Source organism: Patagioenas fasciata, chromosome 5, assembly GCF_037038585.1.
Source record: "Patagioenas fasciata isolate bPatFas1 chromosome 5, bPatFas1.hap1, whole genome shotgun sequence".
Lineage (NCBI taxonomy): Eukaryota > Metazoa > Chordata > Aves > Columbiformes > Columbidae > Patagioenas > Patagioenas fasciata.
In genome coordinates, this window is record NC_092524.1 from 653,481 (window position 1) to 670,865 (window position 17,385).

Genomic DNA, 17,385 nt, shown 5'->3' on the forward strand with positions numbered 1-17,385 from the left:
GGCTCTCGTACGTGGATGACAACCGACATCCGCATCTCTCCTGTGCTTGCAGAGCGACCCGAACACTTCCCACCCCGGACGGGCACGCAGCAGCAGGGCGGTGGGGATTAGGGGGGCGGGCTGCGGCACCCGCAGAGCTCAGCGAGGGGAGCGCTCTGGGGACGGGGTGACCGACCCAATGCAGCTTTGCTGGGTGTCCCGTCCGCGGGCACTGCTCCGGAGTAGCTGCTGAGTAAGGGGGTGCTAATGCCTTTGGGACCGCGCAGAGGGCACAGAGTTGAGCAAATACTCATTTCCACGCCTTCCCAGCGGAGTCGTTCTTGTTCCAGCTGTAGGCTGGTCCTGGCAGCCGTGGGCTGGTGGGTTGGTGGCTCATCACCTCACCCGGTGCTGGGCCTGCAGCGCTGAGCATCCTCCCGCTCCTCACCCGGTGCTGGGCCTGCAGTGCTGAGCATCCTCCCGCTCCTCACCCGGTGCTGGGCCTGCAGCGCTGAGCATCCTCCCGCTCCTCACCCGGTGCTGGGCCTGCAGCGCTGAGCAGCTGCGTTTGGGCTGCTTTTGTGTGTTTTTTTTTTTTGCGGGGGGGGGGATTTGTTTTGTTTTTGTGAGGCCTTTCCCCCCCCCCCCCCCCGAAGGATAAGTGGTGTTTTGAATCATTTTTAGACTGAGAATGTTGCAGACCGCTGCTCTATAGGGTGTTTGCTGCAGGCATTCAGACAGGAGGGGGGGCCCTGGGGGGCCGCGGGGGAGTTTGGGAGCACCGGAGGGGGTTGGGGCAGCCGGAGGGGTTTGAGGGGGCCTGGGGGCACCGGGGGACGCTGATGCCGCGCAGCGGGAGCGGGGCTGCGCTCGGCTGGGGGAGCCCCGAAATCCCGGGAAGGGGGGCGGGCGGGAAGAACCGGCCCCGCTTCAGCCGGGGGGCGGTACCGGCGCTGAGCTCCCCCCGGCCGGGTGGAGCCCGGGGCGGCCCCGCCCGCATCCCCGCTCCGGCGGCCGCGTCCCCATCCCCGCTGCCCCCGCCAGCGGCCGGAAAATGCCCGTTTTTCCCCCAAAGCAGCGGTGAGTCGGGGCCGCCGAGCCGCCAGCGCACGGTGGGCACCTCGGCCCGGGGGGGACGCGGGGGTTGCGGGGCAGCCGGCGGGATGCGACACGGTGACGGTGCGGGGGGTTTGCCGTGTGCCGGGGTCACCGGGGTGCGGGGGGCTGGCAGCGACCCTGCCCCCTCCGGGCTGGCTTTTGGGGTGAGGGTTTGGATGTTTCGGGGATTGCTATATATTTATTATTATTACTATCATTATTATTTACGGCAACTTGCCAAGGAAAGTTGCCAACCTACGGAGCTGGGTGCTGAGAGCCAGGGGGGGAGACCCCTCCTGCGTGTCCCCCGAAGTCCCCGGCCCCATCGCGGCGGGGGGGGCGGACCCATCTCCTTGGCAGCCCCGGGCGGCAACGGCTCCTCCGCCGCGCATCCATTGCATCCCCTCTTCCCGGCCATTGCATCCCCCCCTTCCCGGCCATTGCATCCCCCTTCCCGGCCATTGCATCCCCCTTCCCGGCCATTGCATCTCCCTTCCCGGCCATTGCGCCCCCCCTCCGGCCATTGCATCCCCCCTCCGGCCATTGCACCCCCATTCCGGCCATTGCATCCCTTCTCCCGGCTATTGCAGCCCCTGCGGCCGCCCGGCAGCGGCTCTGGGCAGGGGGGGCCGCAGCCCTTGTGTCCCCCCGTCAACCCCGAGGGAGAGAAACCGTGTGGGAAACGCTTTCCAGCCCCCGCGGGGGTGCAGGGGCCGCCCAGCTCATTGCACGGGTGAGCGGCGACGCAGAGCCCGGCAGCCGGGCCCGGATCGCGGAGCTGCGGCAAAGTGTCGCTGTGCCCCCCCAGCCCTCCCCGTGCCCCCCCAGCCCTCTCCGTGCCCCCCGAGCCCTCCCCGTGCCCCCCGAGCCGCTGAGCGAGGAACCCCCGGCTGCGTGTCCCCCCCGCCCCGGTCCCTGCTGTTCCCCATCAGGGGCTGCTCGGAAATCGCTGCATTTCTCCCCATTCCGGGGCACCCGCTGCTGCCCATGCCGGGGCCGTGGGGGGGTCCCCGCTCTGCTCCGCGGAGCCACGGGGGTTTTTTCTTGCCCGGTAAAACACAACAACGGGGATTGGGGAGGATCCGGGCTGTTCTGGGGGCAAAGCCGACGTTGCCTGGGCCGAGCCTGCCCCTGGGGGTGTAGAATGGTGCAGGGGCCTCGTTTTGCGTGTAAATGGGCTGGGCTGGGTGTAAATGGACTGGGATGGGTGCCCGTGCAGTGCCTGGGCTCTGGGGCAGCTGGGGGGCTGCGGGGCTCGGGTGGGAGGGCAACGGGGCTTGGGGTCAGGCAGGAACTGGGGCAGAGCCCAAATCTGTGTGTTCTGTCGAGTTTGGGCTTTTAGGTTGGTGTTTGTTGGTTGTTTGGGGCAGGGGTGTTGACAAATGTGCCATCAGCAAACACCATCTGACTTTTCTGCCCTGCGGCTGGAGGCGGGACAGGGCTTTGTGCTCCGGGGTGGGATGGAGCCGGTGGAGCCGGGGGGCTGGATGGGGAATTGCTGGGAGTATTGCTGGGGACATCGCTGGGGGGGCCAGGCTCACTGGTGACATCGCTGGGGGACCAGGCTCACCGGTGACATCGCTGGGGGGCCAGGCTCACCGGTGACATCGCTGGGGTGCCAGGCTCACCGGTGACATCACTGGGGGACCAGGCTCACCAGTGGGCTGAGTTTAGCCTGGGCTCACCGGTGGGCTGAGTTTGGCCCAGGCTCAGGCCAGCGGCAAAGCCGGGCATTGGGGTCTGTGCTGGGACAGGAAGGGACAGACGGACACTGAGATCGCTGCTGTGGTTTATGACTTGGACCGTGACATTTCAGGATTGCAGCTCCGCACCCTGAGGTCCCCCCAGGATTAACCGTCCTGGGAAACCAAACGCTGGTGGGGAGCGCTGCCCGCCCTGTCCCCTCCTGAGCCCTCACGTTTGGTTTCCCAGGACGGGATTTGAAAGGCAGCTCAGTGGAACACTCGCAGGGAACGTTCAGTTAACCCGAAACGCAACAGCCCCCTGCCCGAGTGCTTTGCACCCGAATCGCTCGCTCAGGACAGGCTGATGCTGCTTTGCCAACAGGAAACCACCGCCTGGTTTGATTCCTGTGCCGAGCGCTGCAGTCGGTTCCTGCCGCTCTGGGCGATGCCTTGGGAATCTGCTTAGCTCGGTGCTTGGAGCTCATTAGGAAAGGATGCTCTGGGGAAGAGCTTGGAATGAAATGGAAAATTAGGGATTCAAAAGCCATTGGAAAGAAATGGAGGGATTTTAAAAGGGACGTTTGCCCTTCTGCAGAGAAAGTTGGTCCTGAAAACTTCTGTATTTCACGTTTTAAAAAGCCACCAGGAAACATAAAAAGAAATGGAGCTTCTTAATCACACATGGTAGTTTTTCAGGACATAAAAAGAGGCTGCTGCGAGTAAATCTCCATGACATCGCCCTATTGCAACGTTAGCCTGGATTTCCAGCGCTGAACAGCAATGTCTCCCTTGAGCTGGGCTCCGTCCGTACATGAGACGAGTTCAGCGCGTTCTCAGCCGGTATTTTACTGAGGGTGGGGGATGAACTGGGCACATCCCAGCCTCGTCACAGCCTCCCTGGGGTTCTGGGTTAGTGACTTGGTTATGTTTGGAATAAACCCTGACATTTAGGCTAAATCCTCCTCCCTTCACGCTGGGTTTGCCTGTCGGGTGTTTGGGGGGCTCGATAAGCTGATAAACCCCTCGGGCATCGCTCAGTGCCCACTCCGGGGTCTCTGGGCTGAGCAGCAGCGCTGTGGTTGTGCTGGGGATGGATCCTATGTCTGAGTCCCCGGGGCAGCCCGCGGGAGGAGGTGATGGAGCTGTGGGAACGAGCTCCGGGAACGGCATCGCCCGAACCCCGACCGGGCGGCCCGGGGGGCGAGGAACGCACGGAAGGGGAGGCTGAGGCTGGAGAAGAGACCAGAAAAGCAGCAAAGGGCTTAAAGAGCTCCTGGGGGGGTAGAAATCCATGCAGAGATTGCAAACGCCACCCGTGAAACGCTCCCGGGTCGATCAGGCGGCTCTGCGGCCGCTCTCCGGTTCCCGGGGGTTCGGTCCCTCGGCTCCCCCGTAGCGGCCGCGGCGTTTCAGTGCCATTTGCTCTGTGCCCGCGGAGGAGCTGGCGGAGCAGCTCTGGAGCATCCCTGCGGAAAAACGAGGACGGCTGGCTTTGGTGTTTCCCGGTCCCTGACTCCCGTCTGGCGTTGCAGGCTGCCCCGCTAGCACGGACCATTCGCCATGGACACCGGCCACGTAAGCAGAGCCCGCGTGAGCGGTGAGTACGGGGAGCTGCCGGGGGTGGGATCCCCCGCTCTCTGCGGGACCCCCCACGCGGGGTCCGGCTTCACGACGCGAGGGAAAAGCCCTTAAACCCCCGAGCTTCCCAACACAGGGTGCTCTGCCCAGAAAACAGGCAGAGGCGAGTGTGTTTCCAGCACAGCTGAGGGTTGTACCCAGGGTCAATCAGAAGCTGGAGTCAGGAAAGGGGAGTTTGCCCCAGTTTTGCCCCCCTGCCATAGCAGGAGCCTGCGAACTCCTGGGAGCTGCATGGCACCGAAACCTCCGTGTGTGCGAGTGACCCCGAGAGCTGCAGCACCCTGGGACCTGGAGCGGGGGGATATCCCATACTGGGGGTAAATCCCAGACCGGGAGGTAAATCCCATATGGGGGTAAATCCCAGACCAGGAGGTAAATCCCAACCGGGGGGTAAATCCCAGCCCAGGGGGTAAATCCCAGCCCAGGGGGTAAATCCCAGCCCTTTGCAGCCCGGGGGTCTGGGTCAGGGGAGGGAGCAGGACCTGGCTCCTGTCCCGAGGCTTCATCCCACAAGATCCCCCAGAGGGTTCAGAACCGGGTGTTTTGGACACGGTGGTGGGTTCGTTCTGGTCCCTCCTGTGCTGGCTCCTGCCGTGGAGGTTTGGAGAGCAGTGCAGGCTGTCCCCGTGCCGGGATGTGCTGTGCGGGTTGTCCCTGTGATGTGCTGTGCTGTGCATGTTGTTCCTGTGCTGGGATGTGATGTGATGTGCTGTGCTGTGCGGGCTGTCCCTGTGCCGGGCTGTGCTGTGCGGGTTGTCCCTGTGCTGAGATGGGATGGGATGGGATGGGATGGGATGGGATGGGATGGGATGGGATGGGATGGGATGTGCGGGCTGTCCCTGTGCCGGGATGGGATGTGATGTGATGCACTGTGCTGTGCGGGCTGTCCCTGTGCCGGGATGCGATGCGATGTGATGGTGCGCGGGCAGCCCTGCCCGGTGCCGTTCCCGGCTGCACCGCAGCGAGACGCGGGAGGGCTCCCGGCAGCGCTCTGCAACGAGAACTCTCTTTCCCCCCCCGTTTTTGCGCTGCACGGAGCGGTGGGTGCTGTTCGGCGGCGATGGAGCTGGTGCAATGCAGCAGCTCCGGGCACCCTCGCCCACTGCCACGTCCTCCCGCCTGGCAGCCCCACATCGCATCCACGCCTGAGGGGTTTTCCCTGCTTCCAGAAGCTTTTTTCCCGTTTCTGGGTGTTCTCGGCATCCCCAGCCGCGGGAAGCTGCGCGGGTTTCCCTGGGCGGCTGGGGCGATGCAGATGTGAGCACAGCTGTGCGGGTGAGGGTCCCCGCACCGGGGGACGCAGCGGTTCCCGATTCCATGTGTGCCGACACGGGGCCGCAATCGCGTGCTCTCCACCCCCCGGGAAAGCACAGTGAGGGCTGGGATCGTTTTGGCAACGCTGCTGCCCGGCCCCGTTCGAAGGCACCAGTGGGACGCAGTGATTTACCCGCACCCCCTTGGCCCATCTCACAGCTCAGGGCTGAGTTTCAGGGGCCGAAGCCTGTGCCCGAGGGCTGTGTCCCCTGAGGGTCCCCCGTGTCCCCCGCAGCCGCCGCGGCCCCCCCGCGCTGGGAGATCGGCCTCTACGCGGCGGGCGCGCTGGCGCTGCTGGGCATCGCCGCCCTCAACCTCTGGAAGCTCTGGCGCTCCGGCACCTACCCGGCACCCTCCCCCTTCCCCAACTACGACTACCGCTACCTGGAGCACAAGTACGGCGCGGCGTGCCCGGACCTCAAACACAAGGTACGAGGGTGAAGGTTCGGCTGCTTTTCTTTCTCTCTGCAGCACGGGGGTGGGTGGAGGGGGAAAAACAGCACCTGTGTCCTCTGGCTGGGGGAGAAGGTGTGGGAGACAAACTGGTGCTGCTGGGGAGCTTGGGGGATGAGCACGGGGCTGGTAAATGGGGCTTGGGAGCTGTGGGGTTGTGCCTCAAATCCTGGGGGCAGTTTGGAGCCCCACACCCCAAAAGCCCTTGAGGTGCTGGAGCCAGTGGAGAGAAGGGAACGGAGCTGGTGAGGGGCTGGAGCACAAGTGTGATGGGAGCGGCTGAGGGACCTGGGGGTGCAGCTGGAGAACAGGAGCTGAGGGGAGACCTTCTGATCTCTGAACTGCCTGAAAGGAGCTTGGAGCCAGGGGGGTCGGGCTCTGCTCCCCAGGAACAAGCGCCAGGAGCAGAGGAAACGGCCTCAAGTTGCACCAGGGGAGGTTGAGGTTGGATCTGGGAACAATTTCTTCCCCAAAGGGCTGTGGGGCATTGGAACAGGCTGCCCAGGGCAGTGCTGGAGTCACCAGCCCTGGAGGGCTGGACAGACGGACATGAGGTTCTCAGGACATGGGGCAGGGACAGGGTGGGTTATGGGTGGACTCAGGCTCTGGAGGGTTCAGTGATGCTATGACTGCGTCTCCACGTTTCCCTTCCCGCTGGCAGCGGGGCCCGGCTCCGGGCTCGCAGAAGGTGCTGGATAAGACGTCCCCCGTCCGCCGGAGCAGCCTGCGTGCAGACGACACCTTCGAGAGCATCACGGAGCTGGGGAGCCTGGAGCTGATGAGCAGGGACCTGGGCTGGGCCCCCTACGGCCCCCTGAAGAGATCGGTGTCGGCCGACTCGCTGAGCTCGGTGTCGTCGCTGGGGAACAGCTTCGGGCAGGACGTGTCGGTGGGGCAGGTGGAGGTGGCGCTGGAGTACGAGGCGCGCGCGGCCGCGCTCCACGTCACGCTGCTGCAGGGCAAGGACCTGCTGGACAAGGAGGACGCGCGCTTCGAGTCCTGCTTCATGCGCCTCAGCCTGCTGCCCGCCGAGCACATCGTCGGCATCGCCCGGGTGAGCCCCCGCGCCGTGAGTCGGGGTCTGTGCCCCGGACCCCCGGGCGGAACTTGGTCCGTCCTGGCCGGGCTGTGCGGCCGCTTTGCTGTCCCCGCGTGTGGCGTTTTCCTGGTCATCACTCCCTGTTCCACGGGTTGGGATGCTGTGGAAGGTGGAGGAAGGGGCCTGGGGGGGATTTGGGGTGAAACGTCCCTTTTAAAGTGTCCCCAAAAGCCTCTGTCATGAAAGCAGGAGCCTGATTTTCCTCTCAGCAGCTGCTTGTTGAGAAGCTCAGGGCAGCCGCTCTGATTTACTGGGGGTGTTCCGGAAAGGGGCAGAAAGGGGCAGAAAGGGGCAGAAAAGGGCAGAAAGAAGCAGAAAGGGGCAGAAAGGAGCAGAAACGGGCAGAAAGGAGCAGAAAGGGGCAGAAAAGGGCAGAAAGGAGCAGAAAGGGGCAGTAAGGGGCAGAAAGGGGCAGAAACGGGTAGAAGGGGGCAGAAAAGGGCAGAAAGGGGCAGAAAGGAGCAGAAAGGGGCAGAAAGGAGCAGAAAGGGGCAGAAAAGGGCAGAAAGGGGCAGAAAGGAGCAGAAAGGGGCAGAAAGGGGCAGAAAGGAGCAGAAAGGGGCAGAAAAGGGCAGAAAGGAGCAGAAAGGGGCAGAAAGGGGCAGAAAAGGGGCAGAAACGGGTAGAAGGGGGCAGAAAAGGGCAGAAAGGGGCAGAAAGGAGCAGAAAGGAGCAGAAAGGGGCAGTAAAGGGCAGAAAGGAGCAGAAACGGGTAGAAGGGGGCAGAAAAGGGCAGAAAGGGGCAGAAAGGAGCAGAAAGGGGCAGAAAGGGGCAGAAAAGAGCAGAAAGGGGCAGAAGGGAGCAGAAAGGGGAAGAAAGGGGCAGAAAGGGGCAGAAAGGGGCAGAAAGGGGCAGAAAAGAGCAGAAAGGGGCAGAAGGGAGCAGAAAGGGGCAGAAAGGGGCAGAAAGGGGCAGAAAGGAGCAGAAAGGGGCAGAAAGGGGCAGAAAAGAGCAGAAAGGAGCAGAAAGGGGCAGAAAGGGGCAGAAAGGGGCAGAAAAGGGCAGAAAGGAGCAGAAAGGGGCAGAAAGGGGCAGAAAGGGGCACCGGCCGCACAGCCCTGTGCCCAGGCTGGGGACCCTGCCAGCGGGCGCAAAACCGCGGCCTCAGATATTTCCACTGCGCCCTTTTAAGACCGTTTTTCCATCCAAAGATCAGGCTCTTTATTTATGCTCTGGAGATATTTATTATTTAGCATCATTTATAATTCACTAGCGCTATTTACCCTGTTTTGCTGTCCTGAGACAGCTCATCAGGATACATTTCGTTCCTTTCCTGTAGTGCTCCACAGTCCCTGTGTCTGCGGGGTTTTCGTTCGCCGTGTTTGGTTTGGTGGGTTGTGGTTTTGTTTTCAAAGAGCAGCTGCCACCTCCGCTGTGCTGCACCCGGAGATGCTGAGACAAACACACAGCAAACGGCCGCAGAGCTGCTCGTCCCAGCAGCGATGGGAAGAGGAGTCGGCGTCTGTTGACAGCACATTCAGGGCTTGTTGAGCCCGTGGGCTCGGGGCTGGGGTCACAGCCCCTTCCCCAAATCCCGCACCCCGGGGTGGCCGAGCGTCCCGAGGGTGCTCCTGGGTGTGAGAGCACCAGACCCACCTTCAACTTCTAGTTAAAAGAGTTAATGGGTGATAGGGCAGGTCACGGCCGCTATTTTCTACCGCAGTCGCTGGGTGGCTGCAGAGGTCAGGTGGGAATTTTGTCCCCAGCGAGGGACCCTGCGCCCCCCAAGCCGCGCGCTCCCGCTGATTCCTGCGGGAGGAACGGGGCGGATCTCAGACGTGGCCCCAAAACCCGGCGGGTGTCAAGGTCCCAAGACACCCCCCAAACCCCGTTCCAGATCCAGCGCGGCGCCTACGCCGTGGCATTCGACGAGCGGTTCTCCGTGCCGCTGGACCCCGCGGCGCTGGAGGAGAACAGCCTCCGCTTCTCCGTGTTCGGCGTGGACGAGGACGAGCGCAGCGTCAGCGCCGGCGTGGCCGAGCTCAAGCTGTCGGACCTGGACCTGCCGGCGCGGCCCTTCACCGCCTGGCTCTACCTGCAGGACACCAACAAGGTGGGGTCCGCCTCCCGCCCGCGGTTTTGGGGGTTTCTCCTGCGGGTGGGTGACGGCTGGTTTGTGCTGCAGGCGGTGGACACGGTGGGGGAGATCCTGCTGTCCCTGAGCTACCTGCCCACGGCCGAGCGCCTGACTGTGGTGGTGGTCAAAGCCAAGAACCTGGTGTGGAGCGGCGGCAAAGTGACCGCAGGTGAGCGGGGGACAGGGGTCCTGGTCCTTCTGCGCAGCCCGGGGGGATCCCATCCTGCTCCATCCTCCCATCGTGTTTGTTGAGGTGGCTCCCGCCGGGGACAGACCCCCGGGAAGGTGCCCCTCGGTGGTTCCCCCTTTCCCCACCTTGTGGGGGAACCCGTGACTGATCCGGGGTGTTCTTCTGGCGCCGAGCAGATCCGTTCGTCAAGGTGTACCTGCTGCAGGACGGGAGGAAGATCAGCAAGAAGAAGACGGCCGTGAAGAGGGACGACACCAACCCCGTGTTCAACGAGGCCATGATCTTCTCGGTGCCGGCCATCGTGCTCCAGGTCTGTCCCAGCCCGGGGGGCTCCTCGAGGTCCCCGAATCCACAGGGTGTAAGGGGTTCTGGGGGTTGTAGGCACTGTGTGGTGGGGGTCAACATGTGTATAGATGGTGTGGGGGGATGTGTGTGTGGGGTGGGGGTTTAAGGGATGTGTGTCTATAGGTTATGGTGTGCACATGTAGTTTTTAAGTATGGGGGCGGCTATGGGTGTGCGGGGTATGAGGGATGTGTAGATAGGGGTGCTGGGTTTCGTGGGGTGTTCATGGGCTGGGGTTATAGGGGTGCGTGGGTCAGCGCTGGGGTACGTGTGTGCGCAGCTGCTCCAGAGGGGATGTGGTACACACGTCCGGGGGGTCGGCGCCGGCGATGCCGCCGCCGCACGGTGACACGCGGTGCTCCCGCAGGACCTGTCCCTGAGGGTGACGGTGGCCGAGAGTGGCGAGGACGGCCGGGCCGACAACACGGGCCACGTCCTGATCGGGCCGGCAGCCAGCGGGATGGGCACCACGCACTGGAACCAGATGCTGGCCACGCTGCGCAGACCCGTCTCCATGTGGCACCCGCTGCGGCGCAACTGACTGCGGGGGGACCTGAACCCGGGCCTGCAGCCGGTGACAGCGGCTCTCCCGGGGACCGCGGGCAGGGGGCTCGGCCGCCACAACGCGGCGTTTGCCGGGGCTGAGCCGGACTTTGCGTGCATCTCGCTGCCGAAATGTGGAGGACGGCGCAACCCCTCGGCCGCGGCTCCGTCCCCGGCTCGGCCTCGCATGCTCCGGGGGCTGCCAACGGAGCCTGCACATGGACCAGAACCAGCGCCAACCTCCCCAAACCACGGCCCGGCCGCCTCCCGAGCATCGCGCACGCAACTGGTGCCGCCTTGATCGTGACCCCCAGGCCGTCGGGGAGGGGGATTTCTTGGTTTTCGGTCAAACGGAGGGAAATGGAGAGGGTGTCGATAAGGTGCCAGCACAGCGCGGTTTCTCTCGGCGTGTGCGCTGCTTCTGTTGGGATTCGGAGGGATTTTGGTGCTGTGCACCGTGGCTCGAATGTTTCCAAAGAGAGTGGAGAAAGGCAGGAATAACAGCAGACAGAGCAGTCGCCATCACACGCGGGTTTTCCTGCGCTGTGTCCGAGCAGTGACTCCGCTGGTCTCCGGGCTGGCTGCACAGCCACCTCCGGACTTGATGGGTGGTTTTTCAACCTCTTAGGCTTAAGATCCGGGCTCAGAGCCAGTCCCAGGGTCCAGCCCCACCGGGACCATCTGCCAGCTACAGGAGCCCAGGGCTGCTCACAGCAGTGAATTCCTGCCCCTCCGATGCAGATCTTGCGACTGGGGGTTATTTTATACAGCCCCTGCTCCCGGAGTCGCGTTGGGACCCGCTCGCCACAGAGCTCGCTCTTTGTACCTGAAATCCGCGCGCGGAGGCGAACGTGTTTGCCCTGTGACTGCAGGGAGACGGGACAGGCCCCTCAGTCCTCCATTTTTAATCCCAACTGCGGTTTCAGGGGGAAGGGAGGGGACAAAGCTCTGTGGGTCCTGCCTGCCCGTGGGCTCCTGGCCCGGGGACCGGCCCCTGGGGACCGTTTGGGGTTTTTTGGGAGCTGCGGCCCAGCCTGTGTAAGGGTGACGGATGGAGGGTCTGATGGAGCGGGGCAGGGGCCAGAGGACGCTCTGGGGACACAGCCGGGCAGCGGCACCGCGGTGCCTGGGGTGCTGGAGGGGGGAGCGCGGTCAGGGATGTGGTGACCTGAATGATGTGAGCAGGAAAAGGGACTGAGCCATTTATCCCCCATTAAACGTAAGATCTTGGGGGAACCCGGAGCTGGCAGCGATTTTCCTCTCTGCTCATCCGTGTTCTCCGCCTGACCCTCGTTCTCGTGCCGAGGCTGCGGTTCCTGCGCTGTGACGTCTCCCGTCGCAGGTGCCTCTCCGCGCTGTCCCCTGCACACATTCAGCCACGCTGGTTTCCCTCCCCGCGCCCCGGCCCTTCCTCCTGCCCACCCCGCGGGACCCGTGTGCCATCTGCTGCCACCCAAGCGGTGCCACATGAGCAGTGCCACCCAAACAGTGCCACCTGCGCGGTGCCACCTGAACGGTGCCACCCGAGCATTGTCACCCAAGCAGCGCCACCCAAGCGGTGCCACCCGAGCGGTGCCACATGAGCAGTGTCACATGAGCAGTGCCACCCGAGCAGTGCCACCCGAGCAGTGCCACATGAGCGGTGCCACCCGAGCGGTGCCACCCAAGCAGTGCCACCCAAGCGGTGCCACCCGAGCGGTGCCACATGAGCAGTGCCACCCGCATGGTGCCACCCGAGCACTGTCACCCAAGCAGTGCCACCCAAGCAGTGCCACCCGAGCAGTGCCACCCAAGCAGTGCCACCCAAGTGGTGCCACCCGAGCGGTGCCACATGAGCAGTGCCACCCGTGTGGTGCCACCCGAGCACTGTCACCCAAGCAGTGCCACCCAAGTGGTGCCACCCAAGCGGTGCCACCCGAGCAGTGCCACCCGAGCGGTGCCACCCGAGCGGTGCCACCCGCGCGGTGCCGTTCCTCTGGGCTGACGCACGGCGGCCCCAGGACCGCGGCACAAGCCAAGGCGATGCTCAGCACTGAGGGAGGCGCTGGTCGGGTTTGCCCGGGGCTGGAAATGGAGTTTTTTCAAAGGATCAGGTTTATTGAAGGATGAGGAAGGGGTTTTTCTGAAGGTGTTCACAACCTGTATTAACAGGCACTGAAACTGGGGGGAAAACGTGCTCCCTCCTGCTCTGGGGGCTGGCACAGCTCCCACAGCCGTACTCTGGGGGCTTTCCCAGGACATCGACCTTTTACTGTAGCAGGGTAAAACATCACAGCGACAGCCGATTGCTTCGGGTGTTTAATATCCGTCTTTGCTGCCTTTCTGCAGCCCCTCTGTGCATCCATCACTCTGTCAACAGGGGTAACGGGACACGAAGCCGCTCTCGGTCCCGTCTCAGCGCTGCGGTTCAGGGAGCCCCAGTGACAGCGGAGACCCCAGAGCTCCCTTCCCTCGGGGCTCAGCAGCTCTAACAGCATCTTTGGTTTCTGTGGTCTAAGCCAGGACTTCAGGGTTGAACACCAAGTGTCCGGTTCCCTCATTTCTCCTTGTCTTTCCTCTTACTCCTCCTCTGGTCGGTCAGCTCGCTGAGCTTCTTGTCCAGGCGCCGCTGGAGATGGGCCCTCCTGGCGGGGTCCAGCGCCGCAGCCCTGGGGCCGCTCCCGGGGTGCAGAGCCCCCTGGGTGCTGAGCTGCTGCCGCGCCTGCGCCTTGGCCTTGTCCCCGCAGCCGTGCACCTGCGGGAAGGGACACCGGGAAACGGGGCCATCGTGGGCCGGGCACCGGGGAGATGGCTCCTGGAACTCCCCTTCCACCCGCTCTGCACCCCCAAAGCCACCTCCGCTTGATTTACAGCTCTGCTGGCAGGAAACAAAATACAAAGGCCATTTTGCTCCTCCTGGGATCCACACAGCAGGTAAATCAGCTTTTTGGATGGTTTAAGTGTCTCCTTCCAAAACTCTGAACATCTGGGGGATCTCCCTCTCCTCGTGCCAACAGCTGGAGCTTTCACGGCTCTCGCATGAGAGACGGAAATAAAACTGAGCTCCCAATTGCATTCTCTGCTCATACAGTAGATTTGGGGAAAAGCAGAGGAACAGGAAAGGTGACTTGGGAAATAAGAAGAGATCTTTATAGCCATGCAGTGTAATTACACCTGGCTGCTGCACAGGAGCTCCCCAGCTATTCCACATGTAAGCCTGGTAATGTCTGGGAAAAGGGCTGAACTTTAAACTGCAGAAAAACAGTGTGACACGGATTTTATCCTTCCAACTGCTCCTCATCAGAGTCCTCATCGCCATTCAGCAGGGAGAGGCGATTCTGCAGGAAATAAATTTCTATCCCACCAGCTTGTGAGTGACCATAAATACAACTGTTCTTTGCCATGGAAACAGACAGAACTCGACAAGGGGAAGATCTCCGCTGAGGATCTGCAGGTCAGCTCACTAAACGTTGCTAAGCTGCGGGAGGCGAGGAGCTGCGCCGGGTGACACTGCAGGACGAAAGTCGTCACCTCTGGGCCCCTGTGCTCGTCACAGCCCCGTCAGCTCTGCCCACGGGGCTCACAGCCCACGGCCACCCAACCCGGAGCACTGCGCTGCCAACCTGAGCCTTCCGCTCCCCCACCTGCCCCTGCAGCCCTACAGAACAGCCAGGCCATTAAGGAAGCGCCTAATTGCTAACAAGGCACATGAACTGCAGAGAGCCGGGAACCGCATCTGCAGGCTGCCCAGCTCCCTGCCCTGCGCTCTTGCCTCCTCGATTCTCCTCTCTGACTCGTTTTATCTCCACGACCTGGGAGCATAAATGCCAGAGGACGGTGGAGAAGAGCACAAAGCAAAGGAAAAGCTCTCAGGAGGAGGCGTGCAGAGCCCACATGTTAACGCCCGGCAGGCCTCTCCACCTGCTGCTCCAGCAAAAGCTCCAACATGGGGTTCTGCTTTAATCTCCCTGCCTGGGGAGCTCGGCGGGAGAATTCCCACGTTAAACCCGTGTGGCTCGGCACATCCCGCTCTCCCCTCTCGCACGCACCTCGGGGACGTGGTGGCTGAGGCAGAAGCGCCGGTGGCAGTGCGGGCAGAGCTGTCCCAGGGTGGTGACGCTGGCTGCGCAGCGGGGGAAGCCGCAGGTGCTGTCAGCGCGAACGGCGGCGGCGATCAGAGCGTCGATGTCCTCCTCTGCCCCGCGCTCTGCTCCACTCTTCGCCGCTGCCTTTGCTGGGGAGAAGAAGGGACGTGGCCGTGAAAGCAGCTGCACAGGAGCTGAGAACAGACCCCAGCGACCCGCAGCAATGGCCTGGGCTCGTGAGCCACTGTCTGCAGCGACTGCATTTCAGTGAGACCCAGTGACCTCTGGCCTGTGCTGAAAGGCACCAGCGGGAGCCCACGGCTACATTTGGGAGCCTCCAATCCAGTTCCTGAGCCTCCTCCTGGGAAAGGGTCCCCGGCGCTGTTCTGCTGGGTACAGAAACGTGCCTCCCTGCACCCGAGCCCCTCTCCCTGGCACACGCTCCTGCCAGTTCTCGTGCCTGCAGTGGCAAGCGTCACAGAGCTTTCCAGGAACCCCGTCCCTGCTCCACGCACCCAGACACACCCCAGGGCCTGCAGGGAATGCTACGGTGACTAAGGACCACTCAAGAAGACCACTAATCGTGCTGGTTACAGACTGACCCACCTTTGGCTTCGCTTTTGTCTTTTTTCCTGCTGCTGGCCTTCTCGCTTGGCTCCTGAGCCTTCCTTGCCGCCTCCTCCCGCTTGGCTTTCTCCCTCTGGACCCTCTCCAGGTGCAGGGTTTTCAGCTCCACGTTCCCCTCGCTGCTCCCTCCCGGCTCGGCAGGGACAGTCGTGTCCCCATCGCGATGCTGTGGCTGGGGAGGGGGCAGCTGCTGGCGGGGGGCGGCGGGCAGCGAGGGCTCGGCCGGTTTCTTGCGGACGCTGACGTAGCGCTCCTTCCCCTCCCCGGTGCTGCCGTGCTGCAGCCCGTGCTCCTCCGCCATCAGGTGCACCAGCAGCCGATCGTGAGCGTTGAGGCTCGGGGGGAAGTCCAGCTGCGGCTCGCTGCTCGCCAGGAACGCCACCAGCATGGCCCTGAGTCTGTCCGCGCTGTCCTTTGTCCCCGGGCTCTCTCTCCTGGGGCCACCTGTGCTGGGGGATGAACGCGTTTCTGGCTGCTGACAGGTGGCTTTGGTCGCTGCGGCTTTGGGTTTCCTGCCGGGTTTGGGGCCAGGCGCGGCGGGGGCCTTGGTGCCGCGTTGCCGCGCACCCCGGCCCTCCTGGGCGTAGTTTTCGGGTGGGAGATCATCAAGGTACTCGAAGGCCGTGCGCACCTCCCCGTGCTGGCTGAAATACTCCACCAGCCGCTGCAGGAAGGGCTGGTTGCTCACGGTGCGGGTGTCGCAGACGATGGCCACGTGGCGCCGGGCGCGGGTCACCGCCACGTTCATCCGCCGGTCCTCTGCCAGGAAGCCGACCTCGCCTGCCAGAGAGAAACGGGGCTCAGGGAGCGGGCCGGCTCCAGGGCCACAGCTGGCCCAAACGAGCAAGGGTGGCTGGCTGCGCGGTGGAAATCGGCATTTACTGGGCTCCAGTCCCTGACTCACGCTGTTCCCTTCACTTTTCTGCTCCCTCCTGGCTGCACAGGGACAGGTGTGTCCCTGTGGGGACGCTGTGGCTGGGTAGGGGACAGCTGCCCCCCCTCAGCCCCTAGGAGCACGGATGGAACATGGAGAGGAGACACGTTTTCCTGGGTGGCCCACGACACAAGATCAGGCTGGGAGCTGGGAGCAAACGCAGCACGGGGCAGCGTGGAAGCGGCTCACCTTGCGTGGAGAGCAAGCGCAGGTAAGGAAACAGAGCCCGGCCTACACACAGACCCTGCTCTGTGCAGCTCCCCCTCCTGCCCCAGGCCCTGGCGGAGTTCCGGTCCCAGCCGTCCGGCGGCTCTGCAGGGTCTGCTCCTGTTGCTGGCTGTTTGCTCAAAGCCCAGCGTCGAGAAGCAGCAAACGGCAGGATGACTCAGGAGCAGCCGGCGACAGGGCAGCGTGGGCGGCTGCCGAGCGCCCAGCTCCAGGCAGAGAGGAGCCCAGTTGGGGAGGCGCTGAGGCGTGTGCCGGGCGGTCACCAGCCCAGCTCTGCTCTGCCTTTGCGGCATGGGCTGCGGGCGATCCCCTCTCTGTGCTTACAGAACCATTCCCAGGTTCTCCGATGAGGTTTCACCTGATTGCAGGGGCAAGAACAACCACTTTGGCCCGGCAAGAGGGTTTCCTGTGGGATGGGGAGCGGCTGCAGAGGGACGGGCGCTGCTGGGCAGAGCCCTGGCCTCTCAGAGCAGAGAAATGCGGCTGTGGAAGGGGCATGGATTTTTCCTCAGGGTCTCGGGGGTGCAACATCATGTCTTGTGCCTCCCGCAGACCAGAGCCTGCCCAGACACAGGGAGAAGCCACCTTGTGCCCCAGGCAAGTGACTGATCCCTGTGGCACATGCGAGCTCTGGCTGGTGGCCGTGTGTGGGCAGGGGACGGGGGACACGCGCTCCAGCCAGGACACCAGCTCCCACCGAACACAGGCCAGGTGAGTCACCCCTCAGCAAGGACTGTTCTTAGTCCTGGCCCACCTCTGTTCTCCCCCAGCGCTGCTCTTCTTGCTCTGGGCTCTCTTACAAAGCAGCGCCGCCCCCTCCCACGCATCCTTCCCCCTCTCCCTTCCTGACACCAGCGCTCCCAGCACGGACACAGCGCTCTGTCTCCACAGCAGAGGCAGCGCGGGAAGGGACGTGTCCCACCGCGGGCTGGAGGGGACAGTGACCGCGCACAGGAGAGCGCTGGCCACAGTGGCTCATGGTCCCACTCCTGCCTGTGCTCGAGCTGGCTCCAAAAACCCTCCAGCGTGGCCAATGGCTCCACCGAAGGAGCCTCACGGTTCCAGGGCGGCAGCTTTTTTCCAGTTATTAACTTTCGCTGCAGCTGCTGATA

The 17,385-nt window shown here is 63.5% G+C and overlaps 2 protein-coding genes across 4 annotated transcripts in view; one reads left to right on the forward strand and one right to left on the reverse strand.

The window, feature by feature from the left end:
- Positions 1–930: 930 nt before the first annotated feature.
- On the forward strand, positions 931–11,482 carry SYT12 (synaptotagmin 12). The gene is made up of 8 exons (XM_065839437.2): positions 931–1,059; positions 4,295–4,359; positions 5,950–6,143; positions 6,829–7,221; positions 9,105–9,320; positions 9,393–9,513; positions 9,711–9,844; positions 10,245–11,482. The coding sequence occupies exons 2-8, from the start codon at positions 4,323–4,325 to the stop codon at positions 10,416–10,418; spliced, it is 1,269 nt and encodes a 422-aa protein (XP_065695509.1). The 5' UTR covers positions 931–1,059; positions 4,295–4,322; the 3' UTR covers positions 10,419–11,482.
- Positions 11,483–12,701: 1,219 nt separating this feature from the next.
- Positions 12,702–17,385, reverse strand: part of IGHMBP2 (immunoglobulin mu DNA binding protein 2) — a 28,358-nt gene continuing 23,674 nt past the window's right edge. For all 3 annotated transcript variants that reach the window (XM_065838628.2, XM_071808675.1, XM_071808676.1), the window contains exons 13-15: positions 15,091–15,891; positions 14,449–14,633; positions 12,702–13,154 (exon numbers count right to left, since the gene is read on the reverse strand). In XM_065838628.2, coding sequence (XP_065694700.1) covers positions 12,957–13,154; positions 14,449–14,633; positions 15,091–15,891 — 1,184 coding nt within the window. In that variant the 3' untranslated portion in view covers positions 12,702–12,956. The remainder of the gene's footprint in view (positions 13,155–14,448; positions 14,634–15,090; positions 15,892–17,385) is intronic.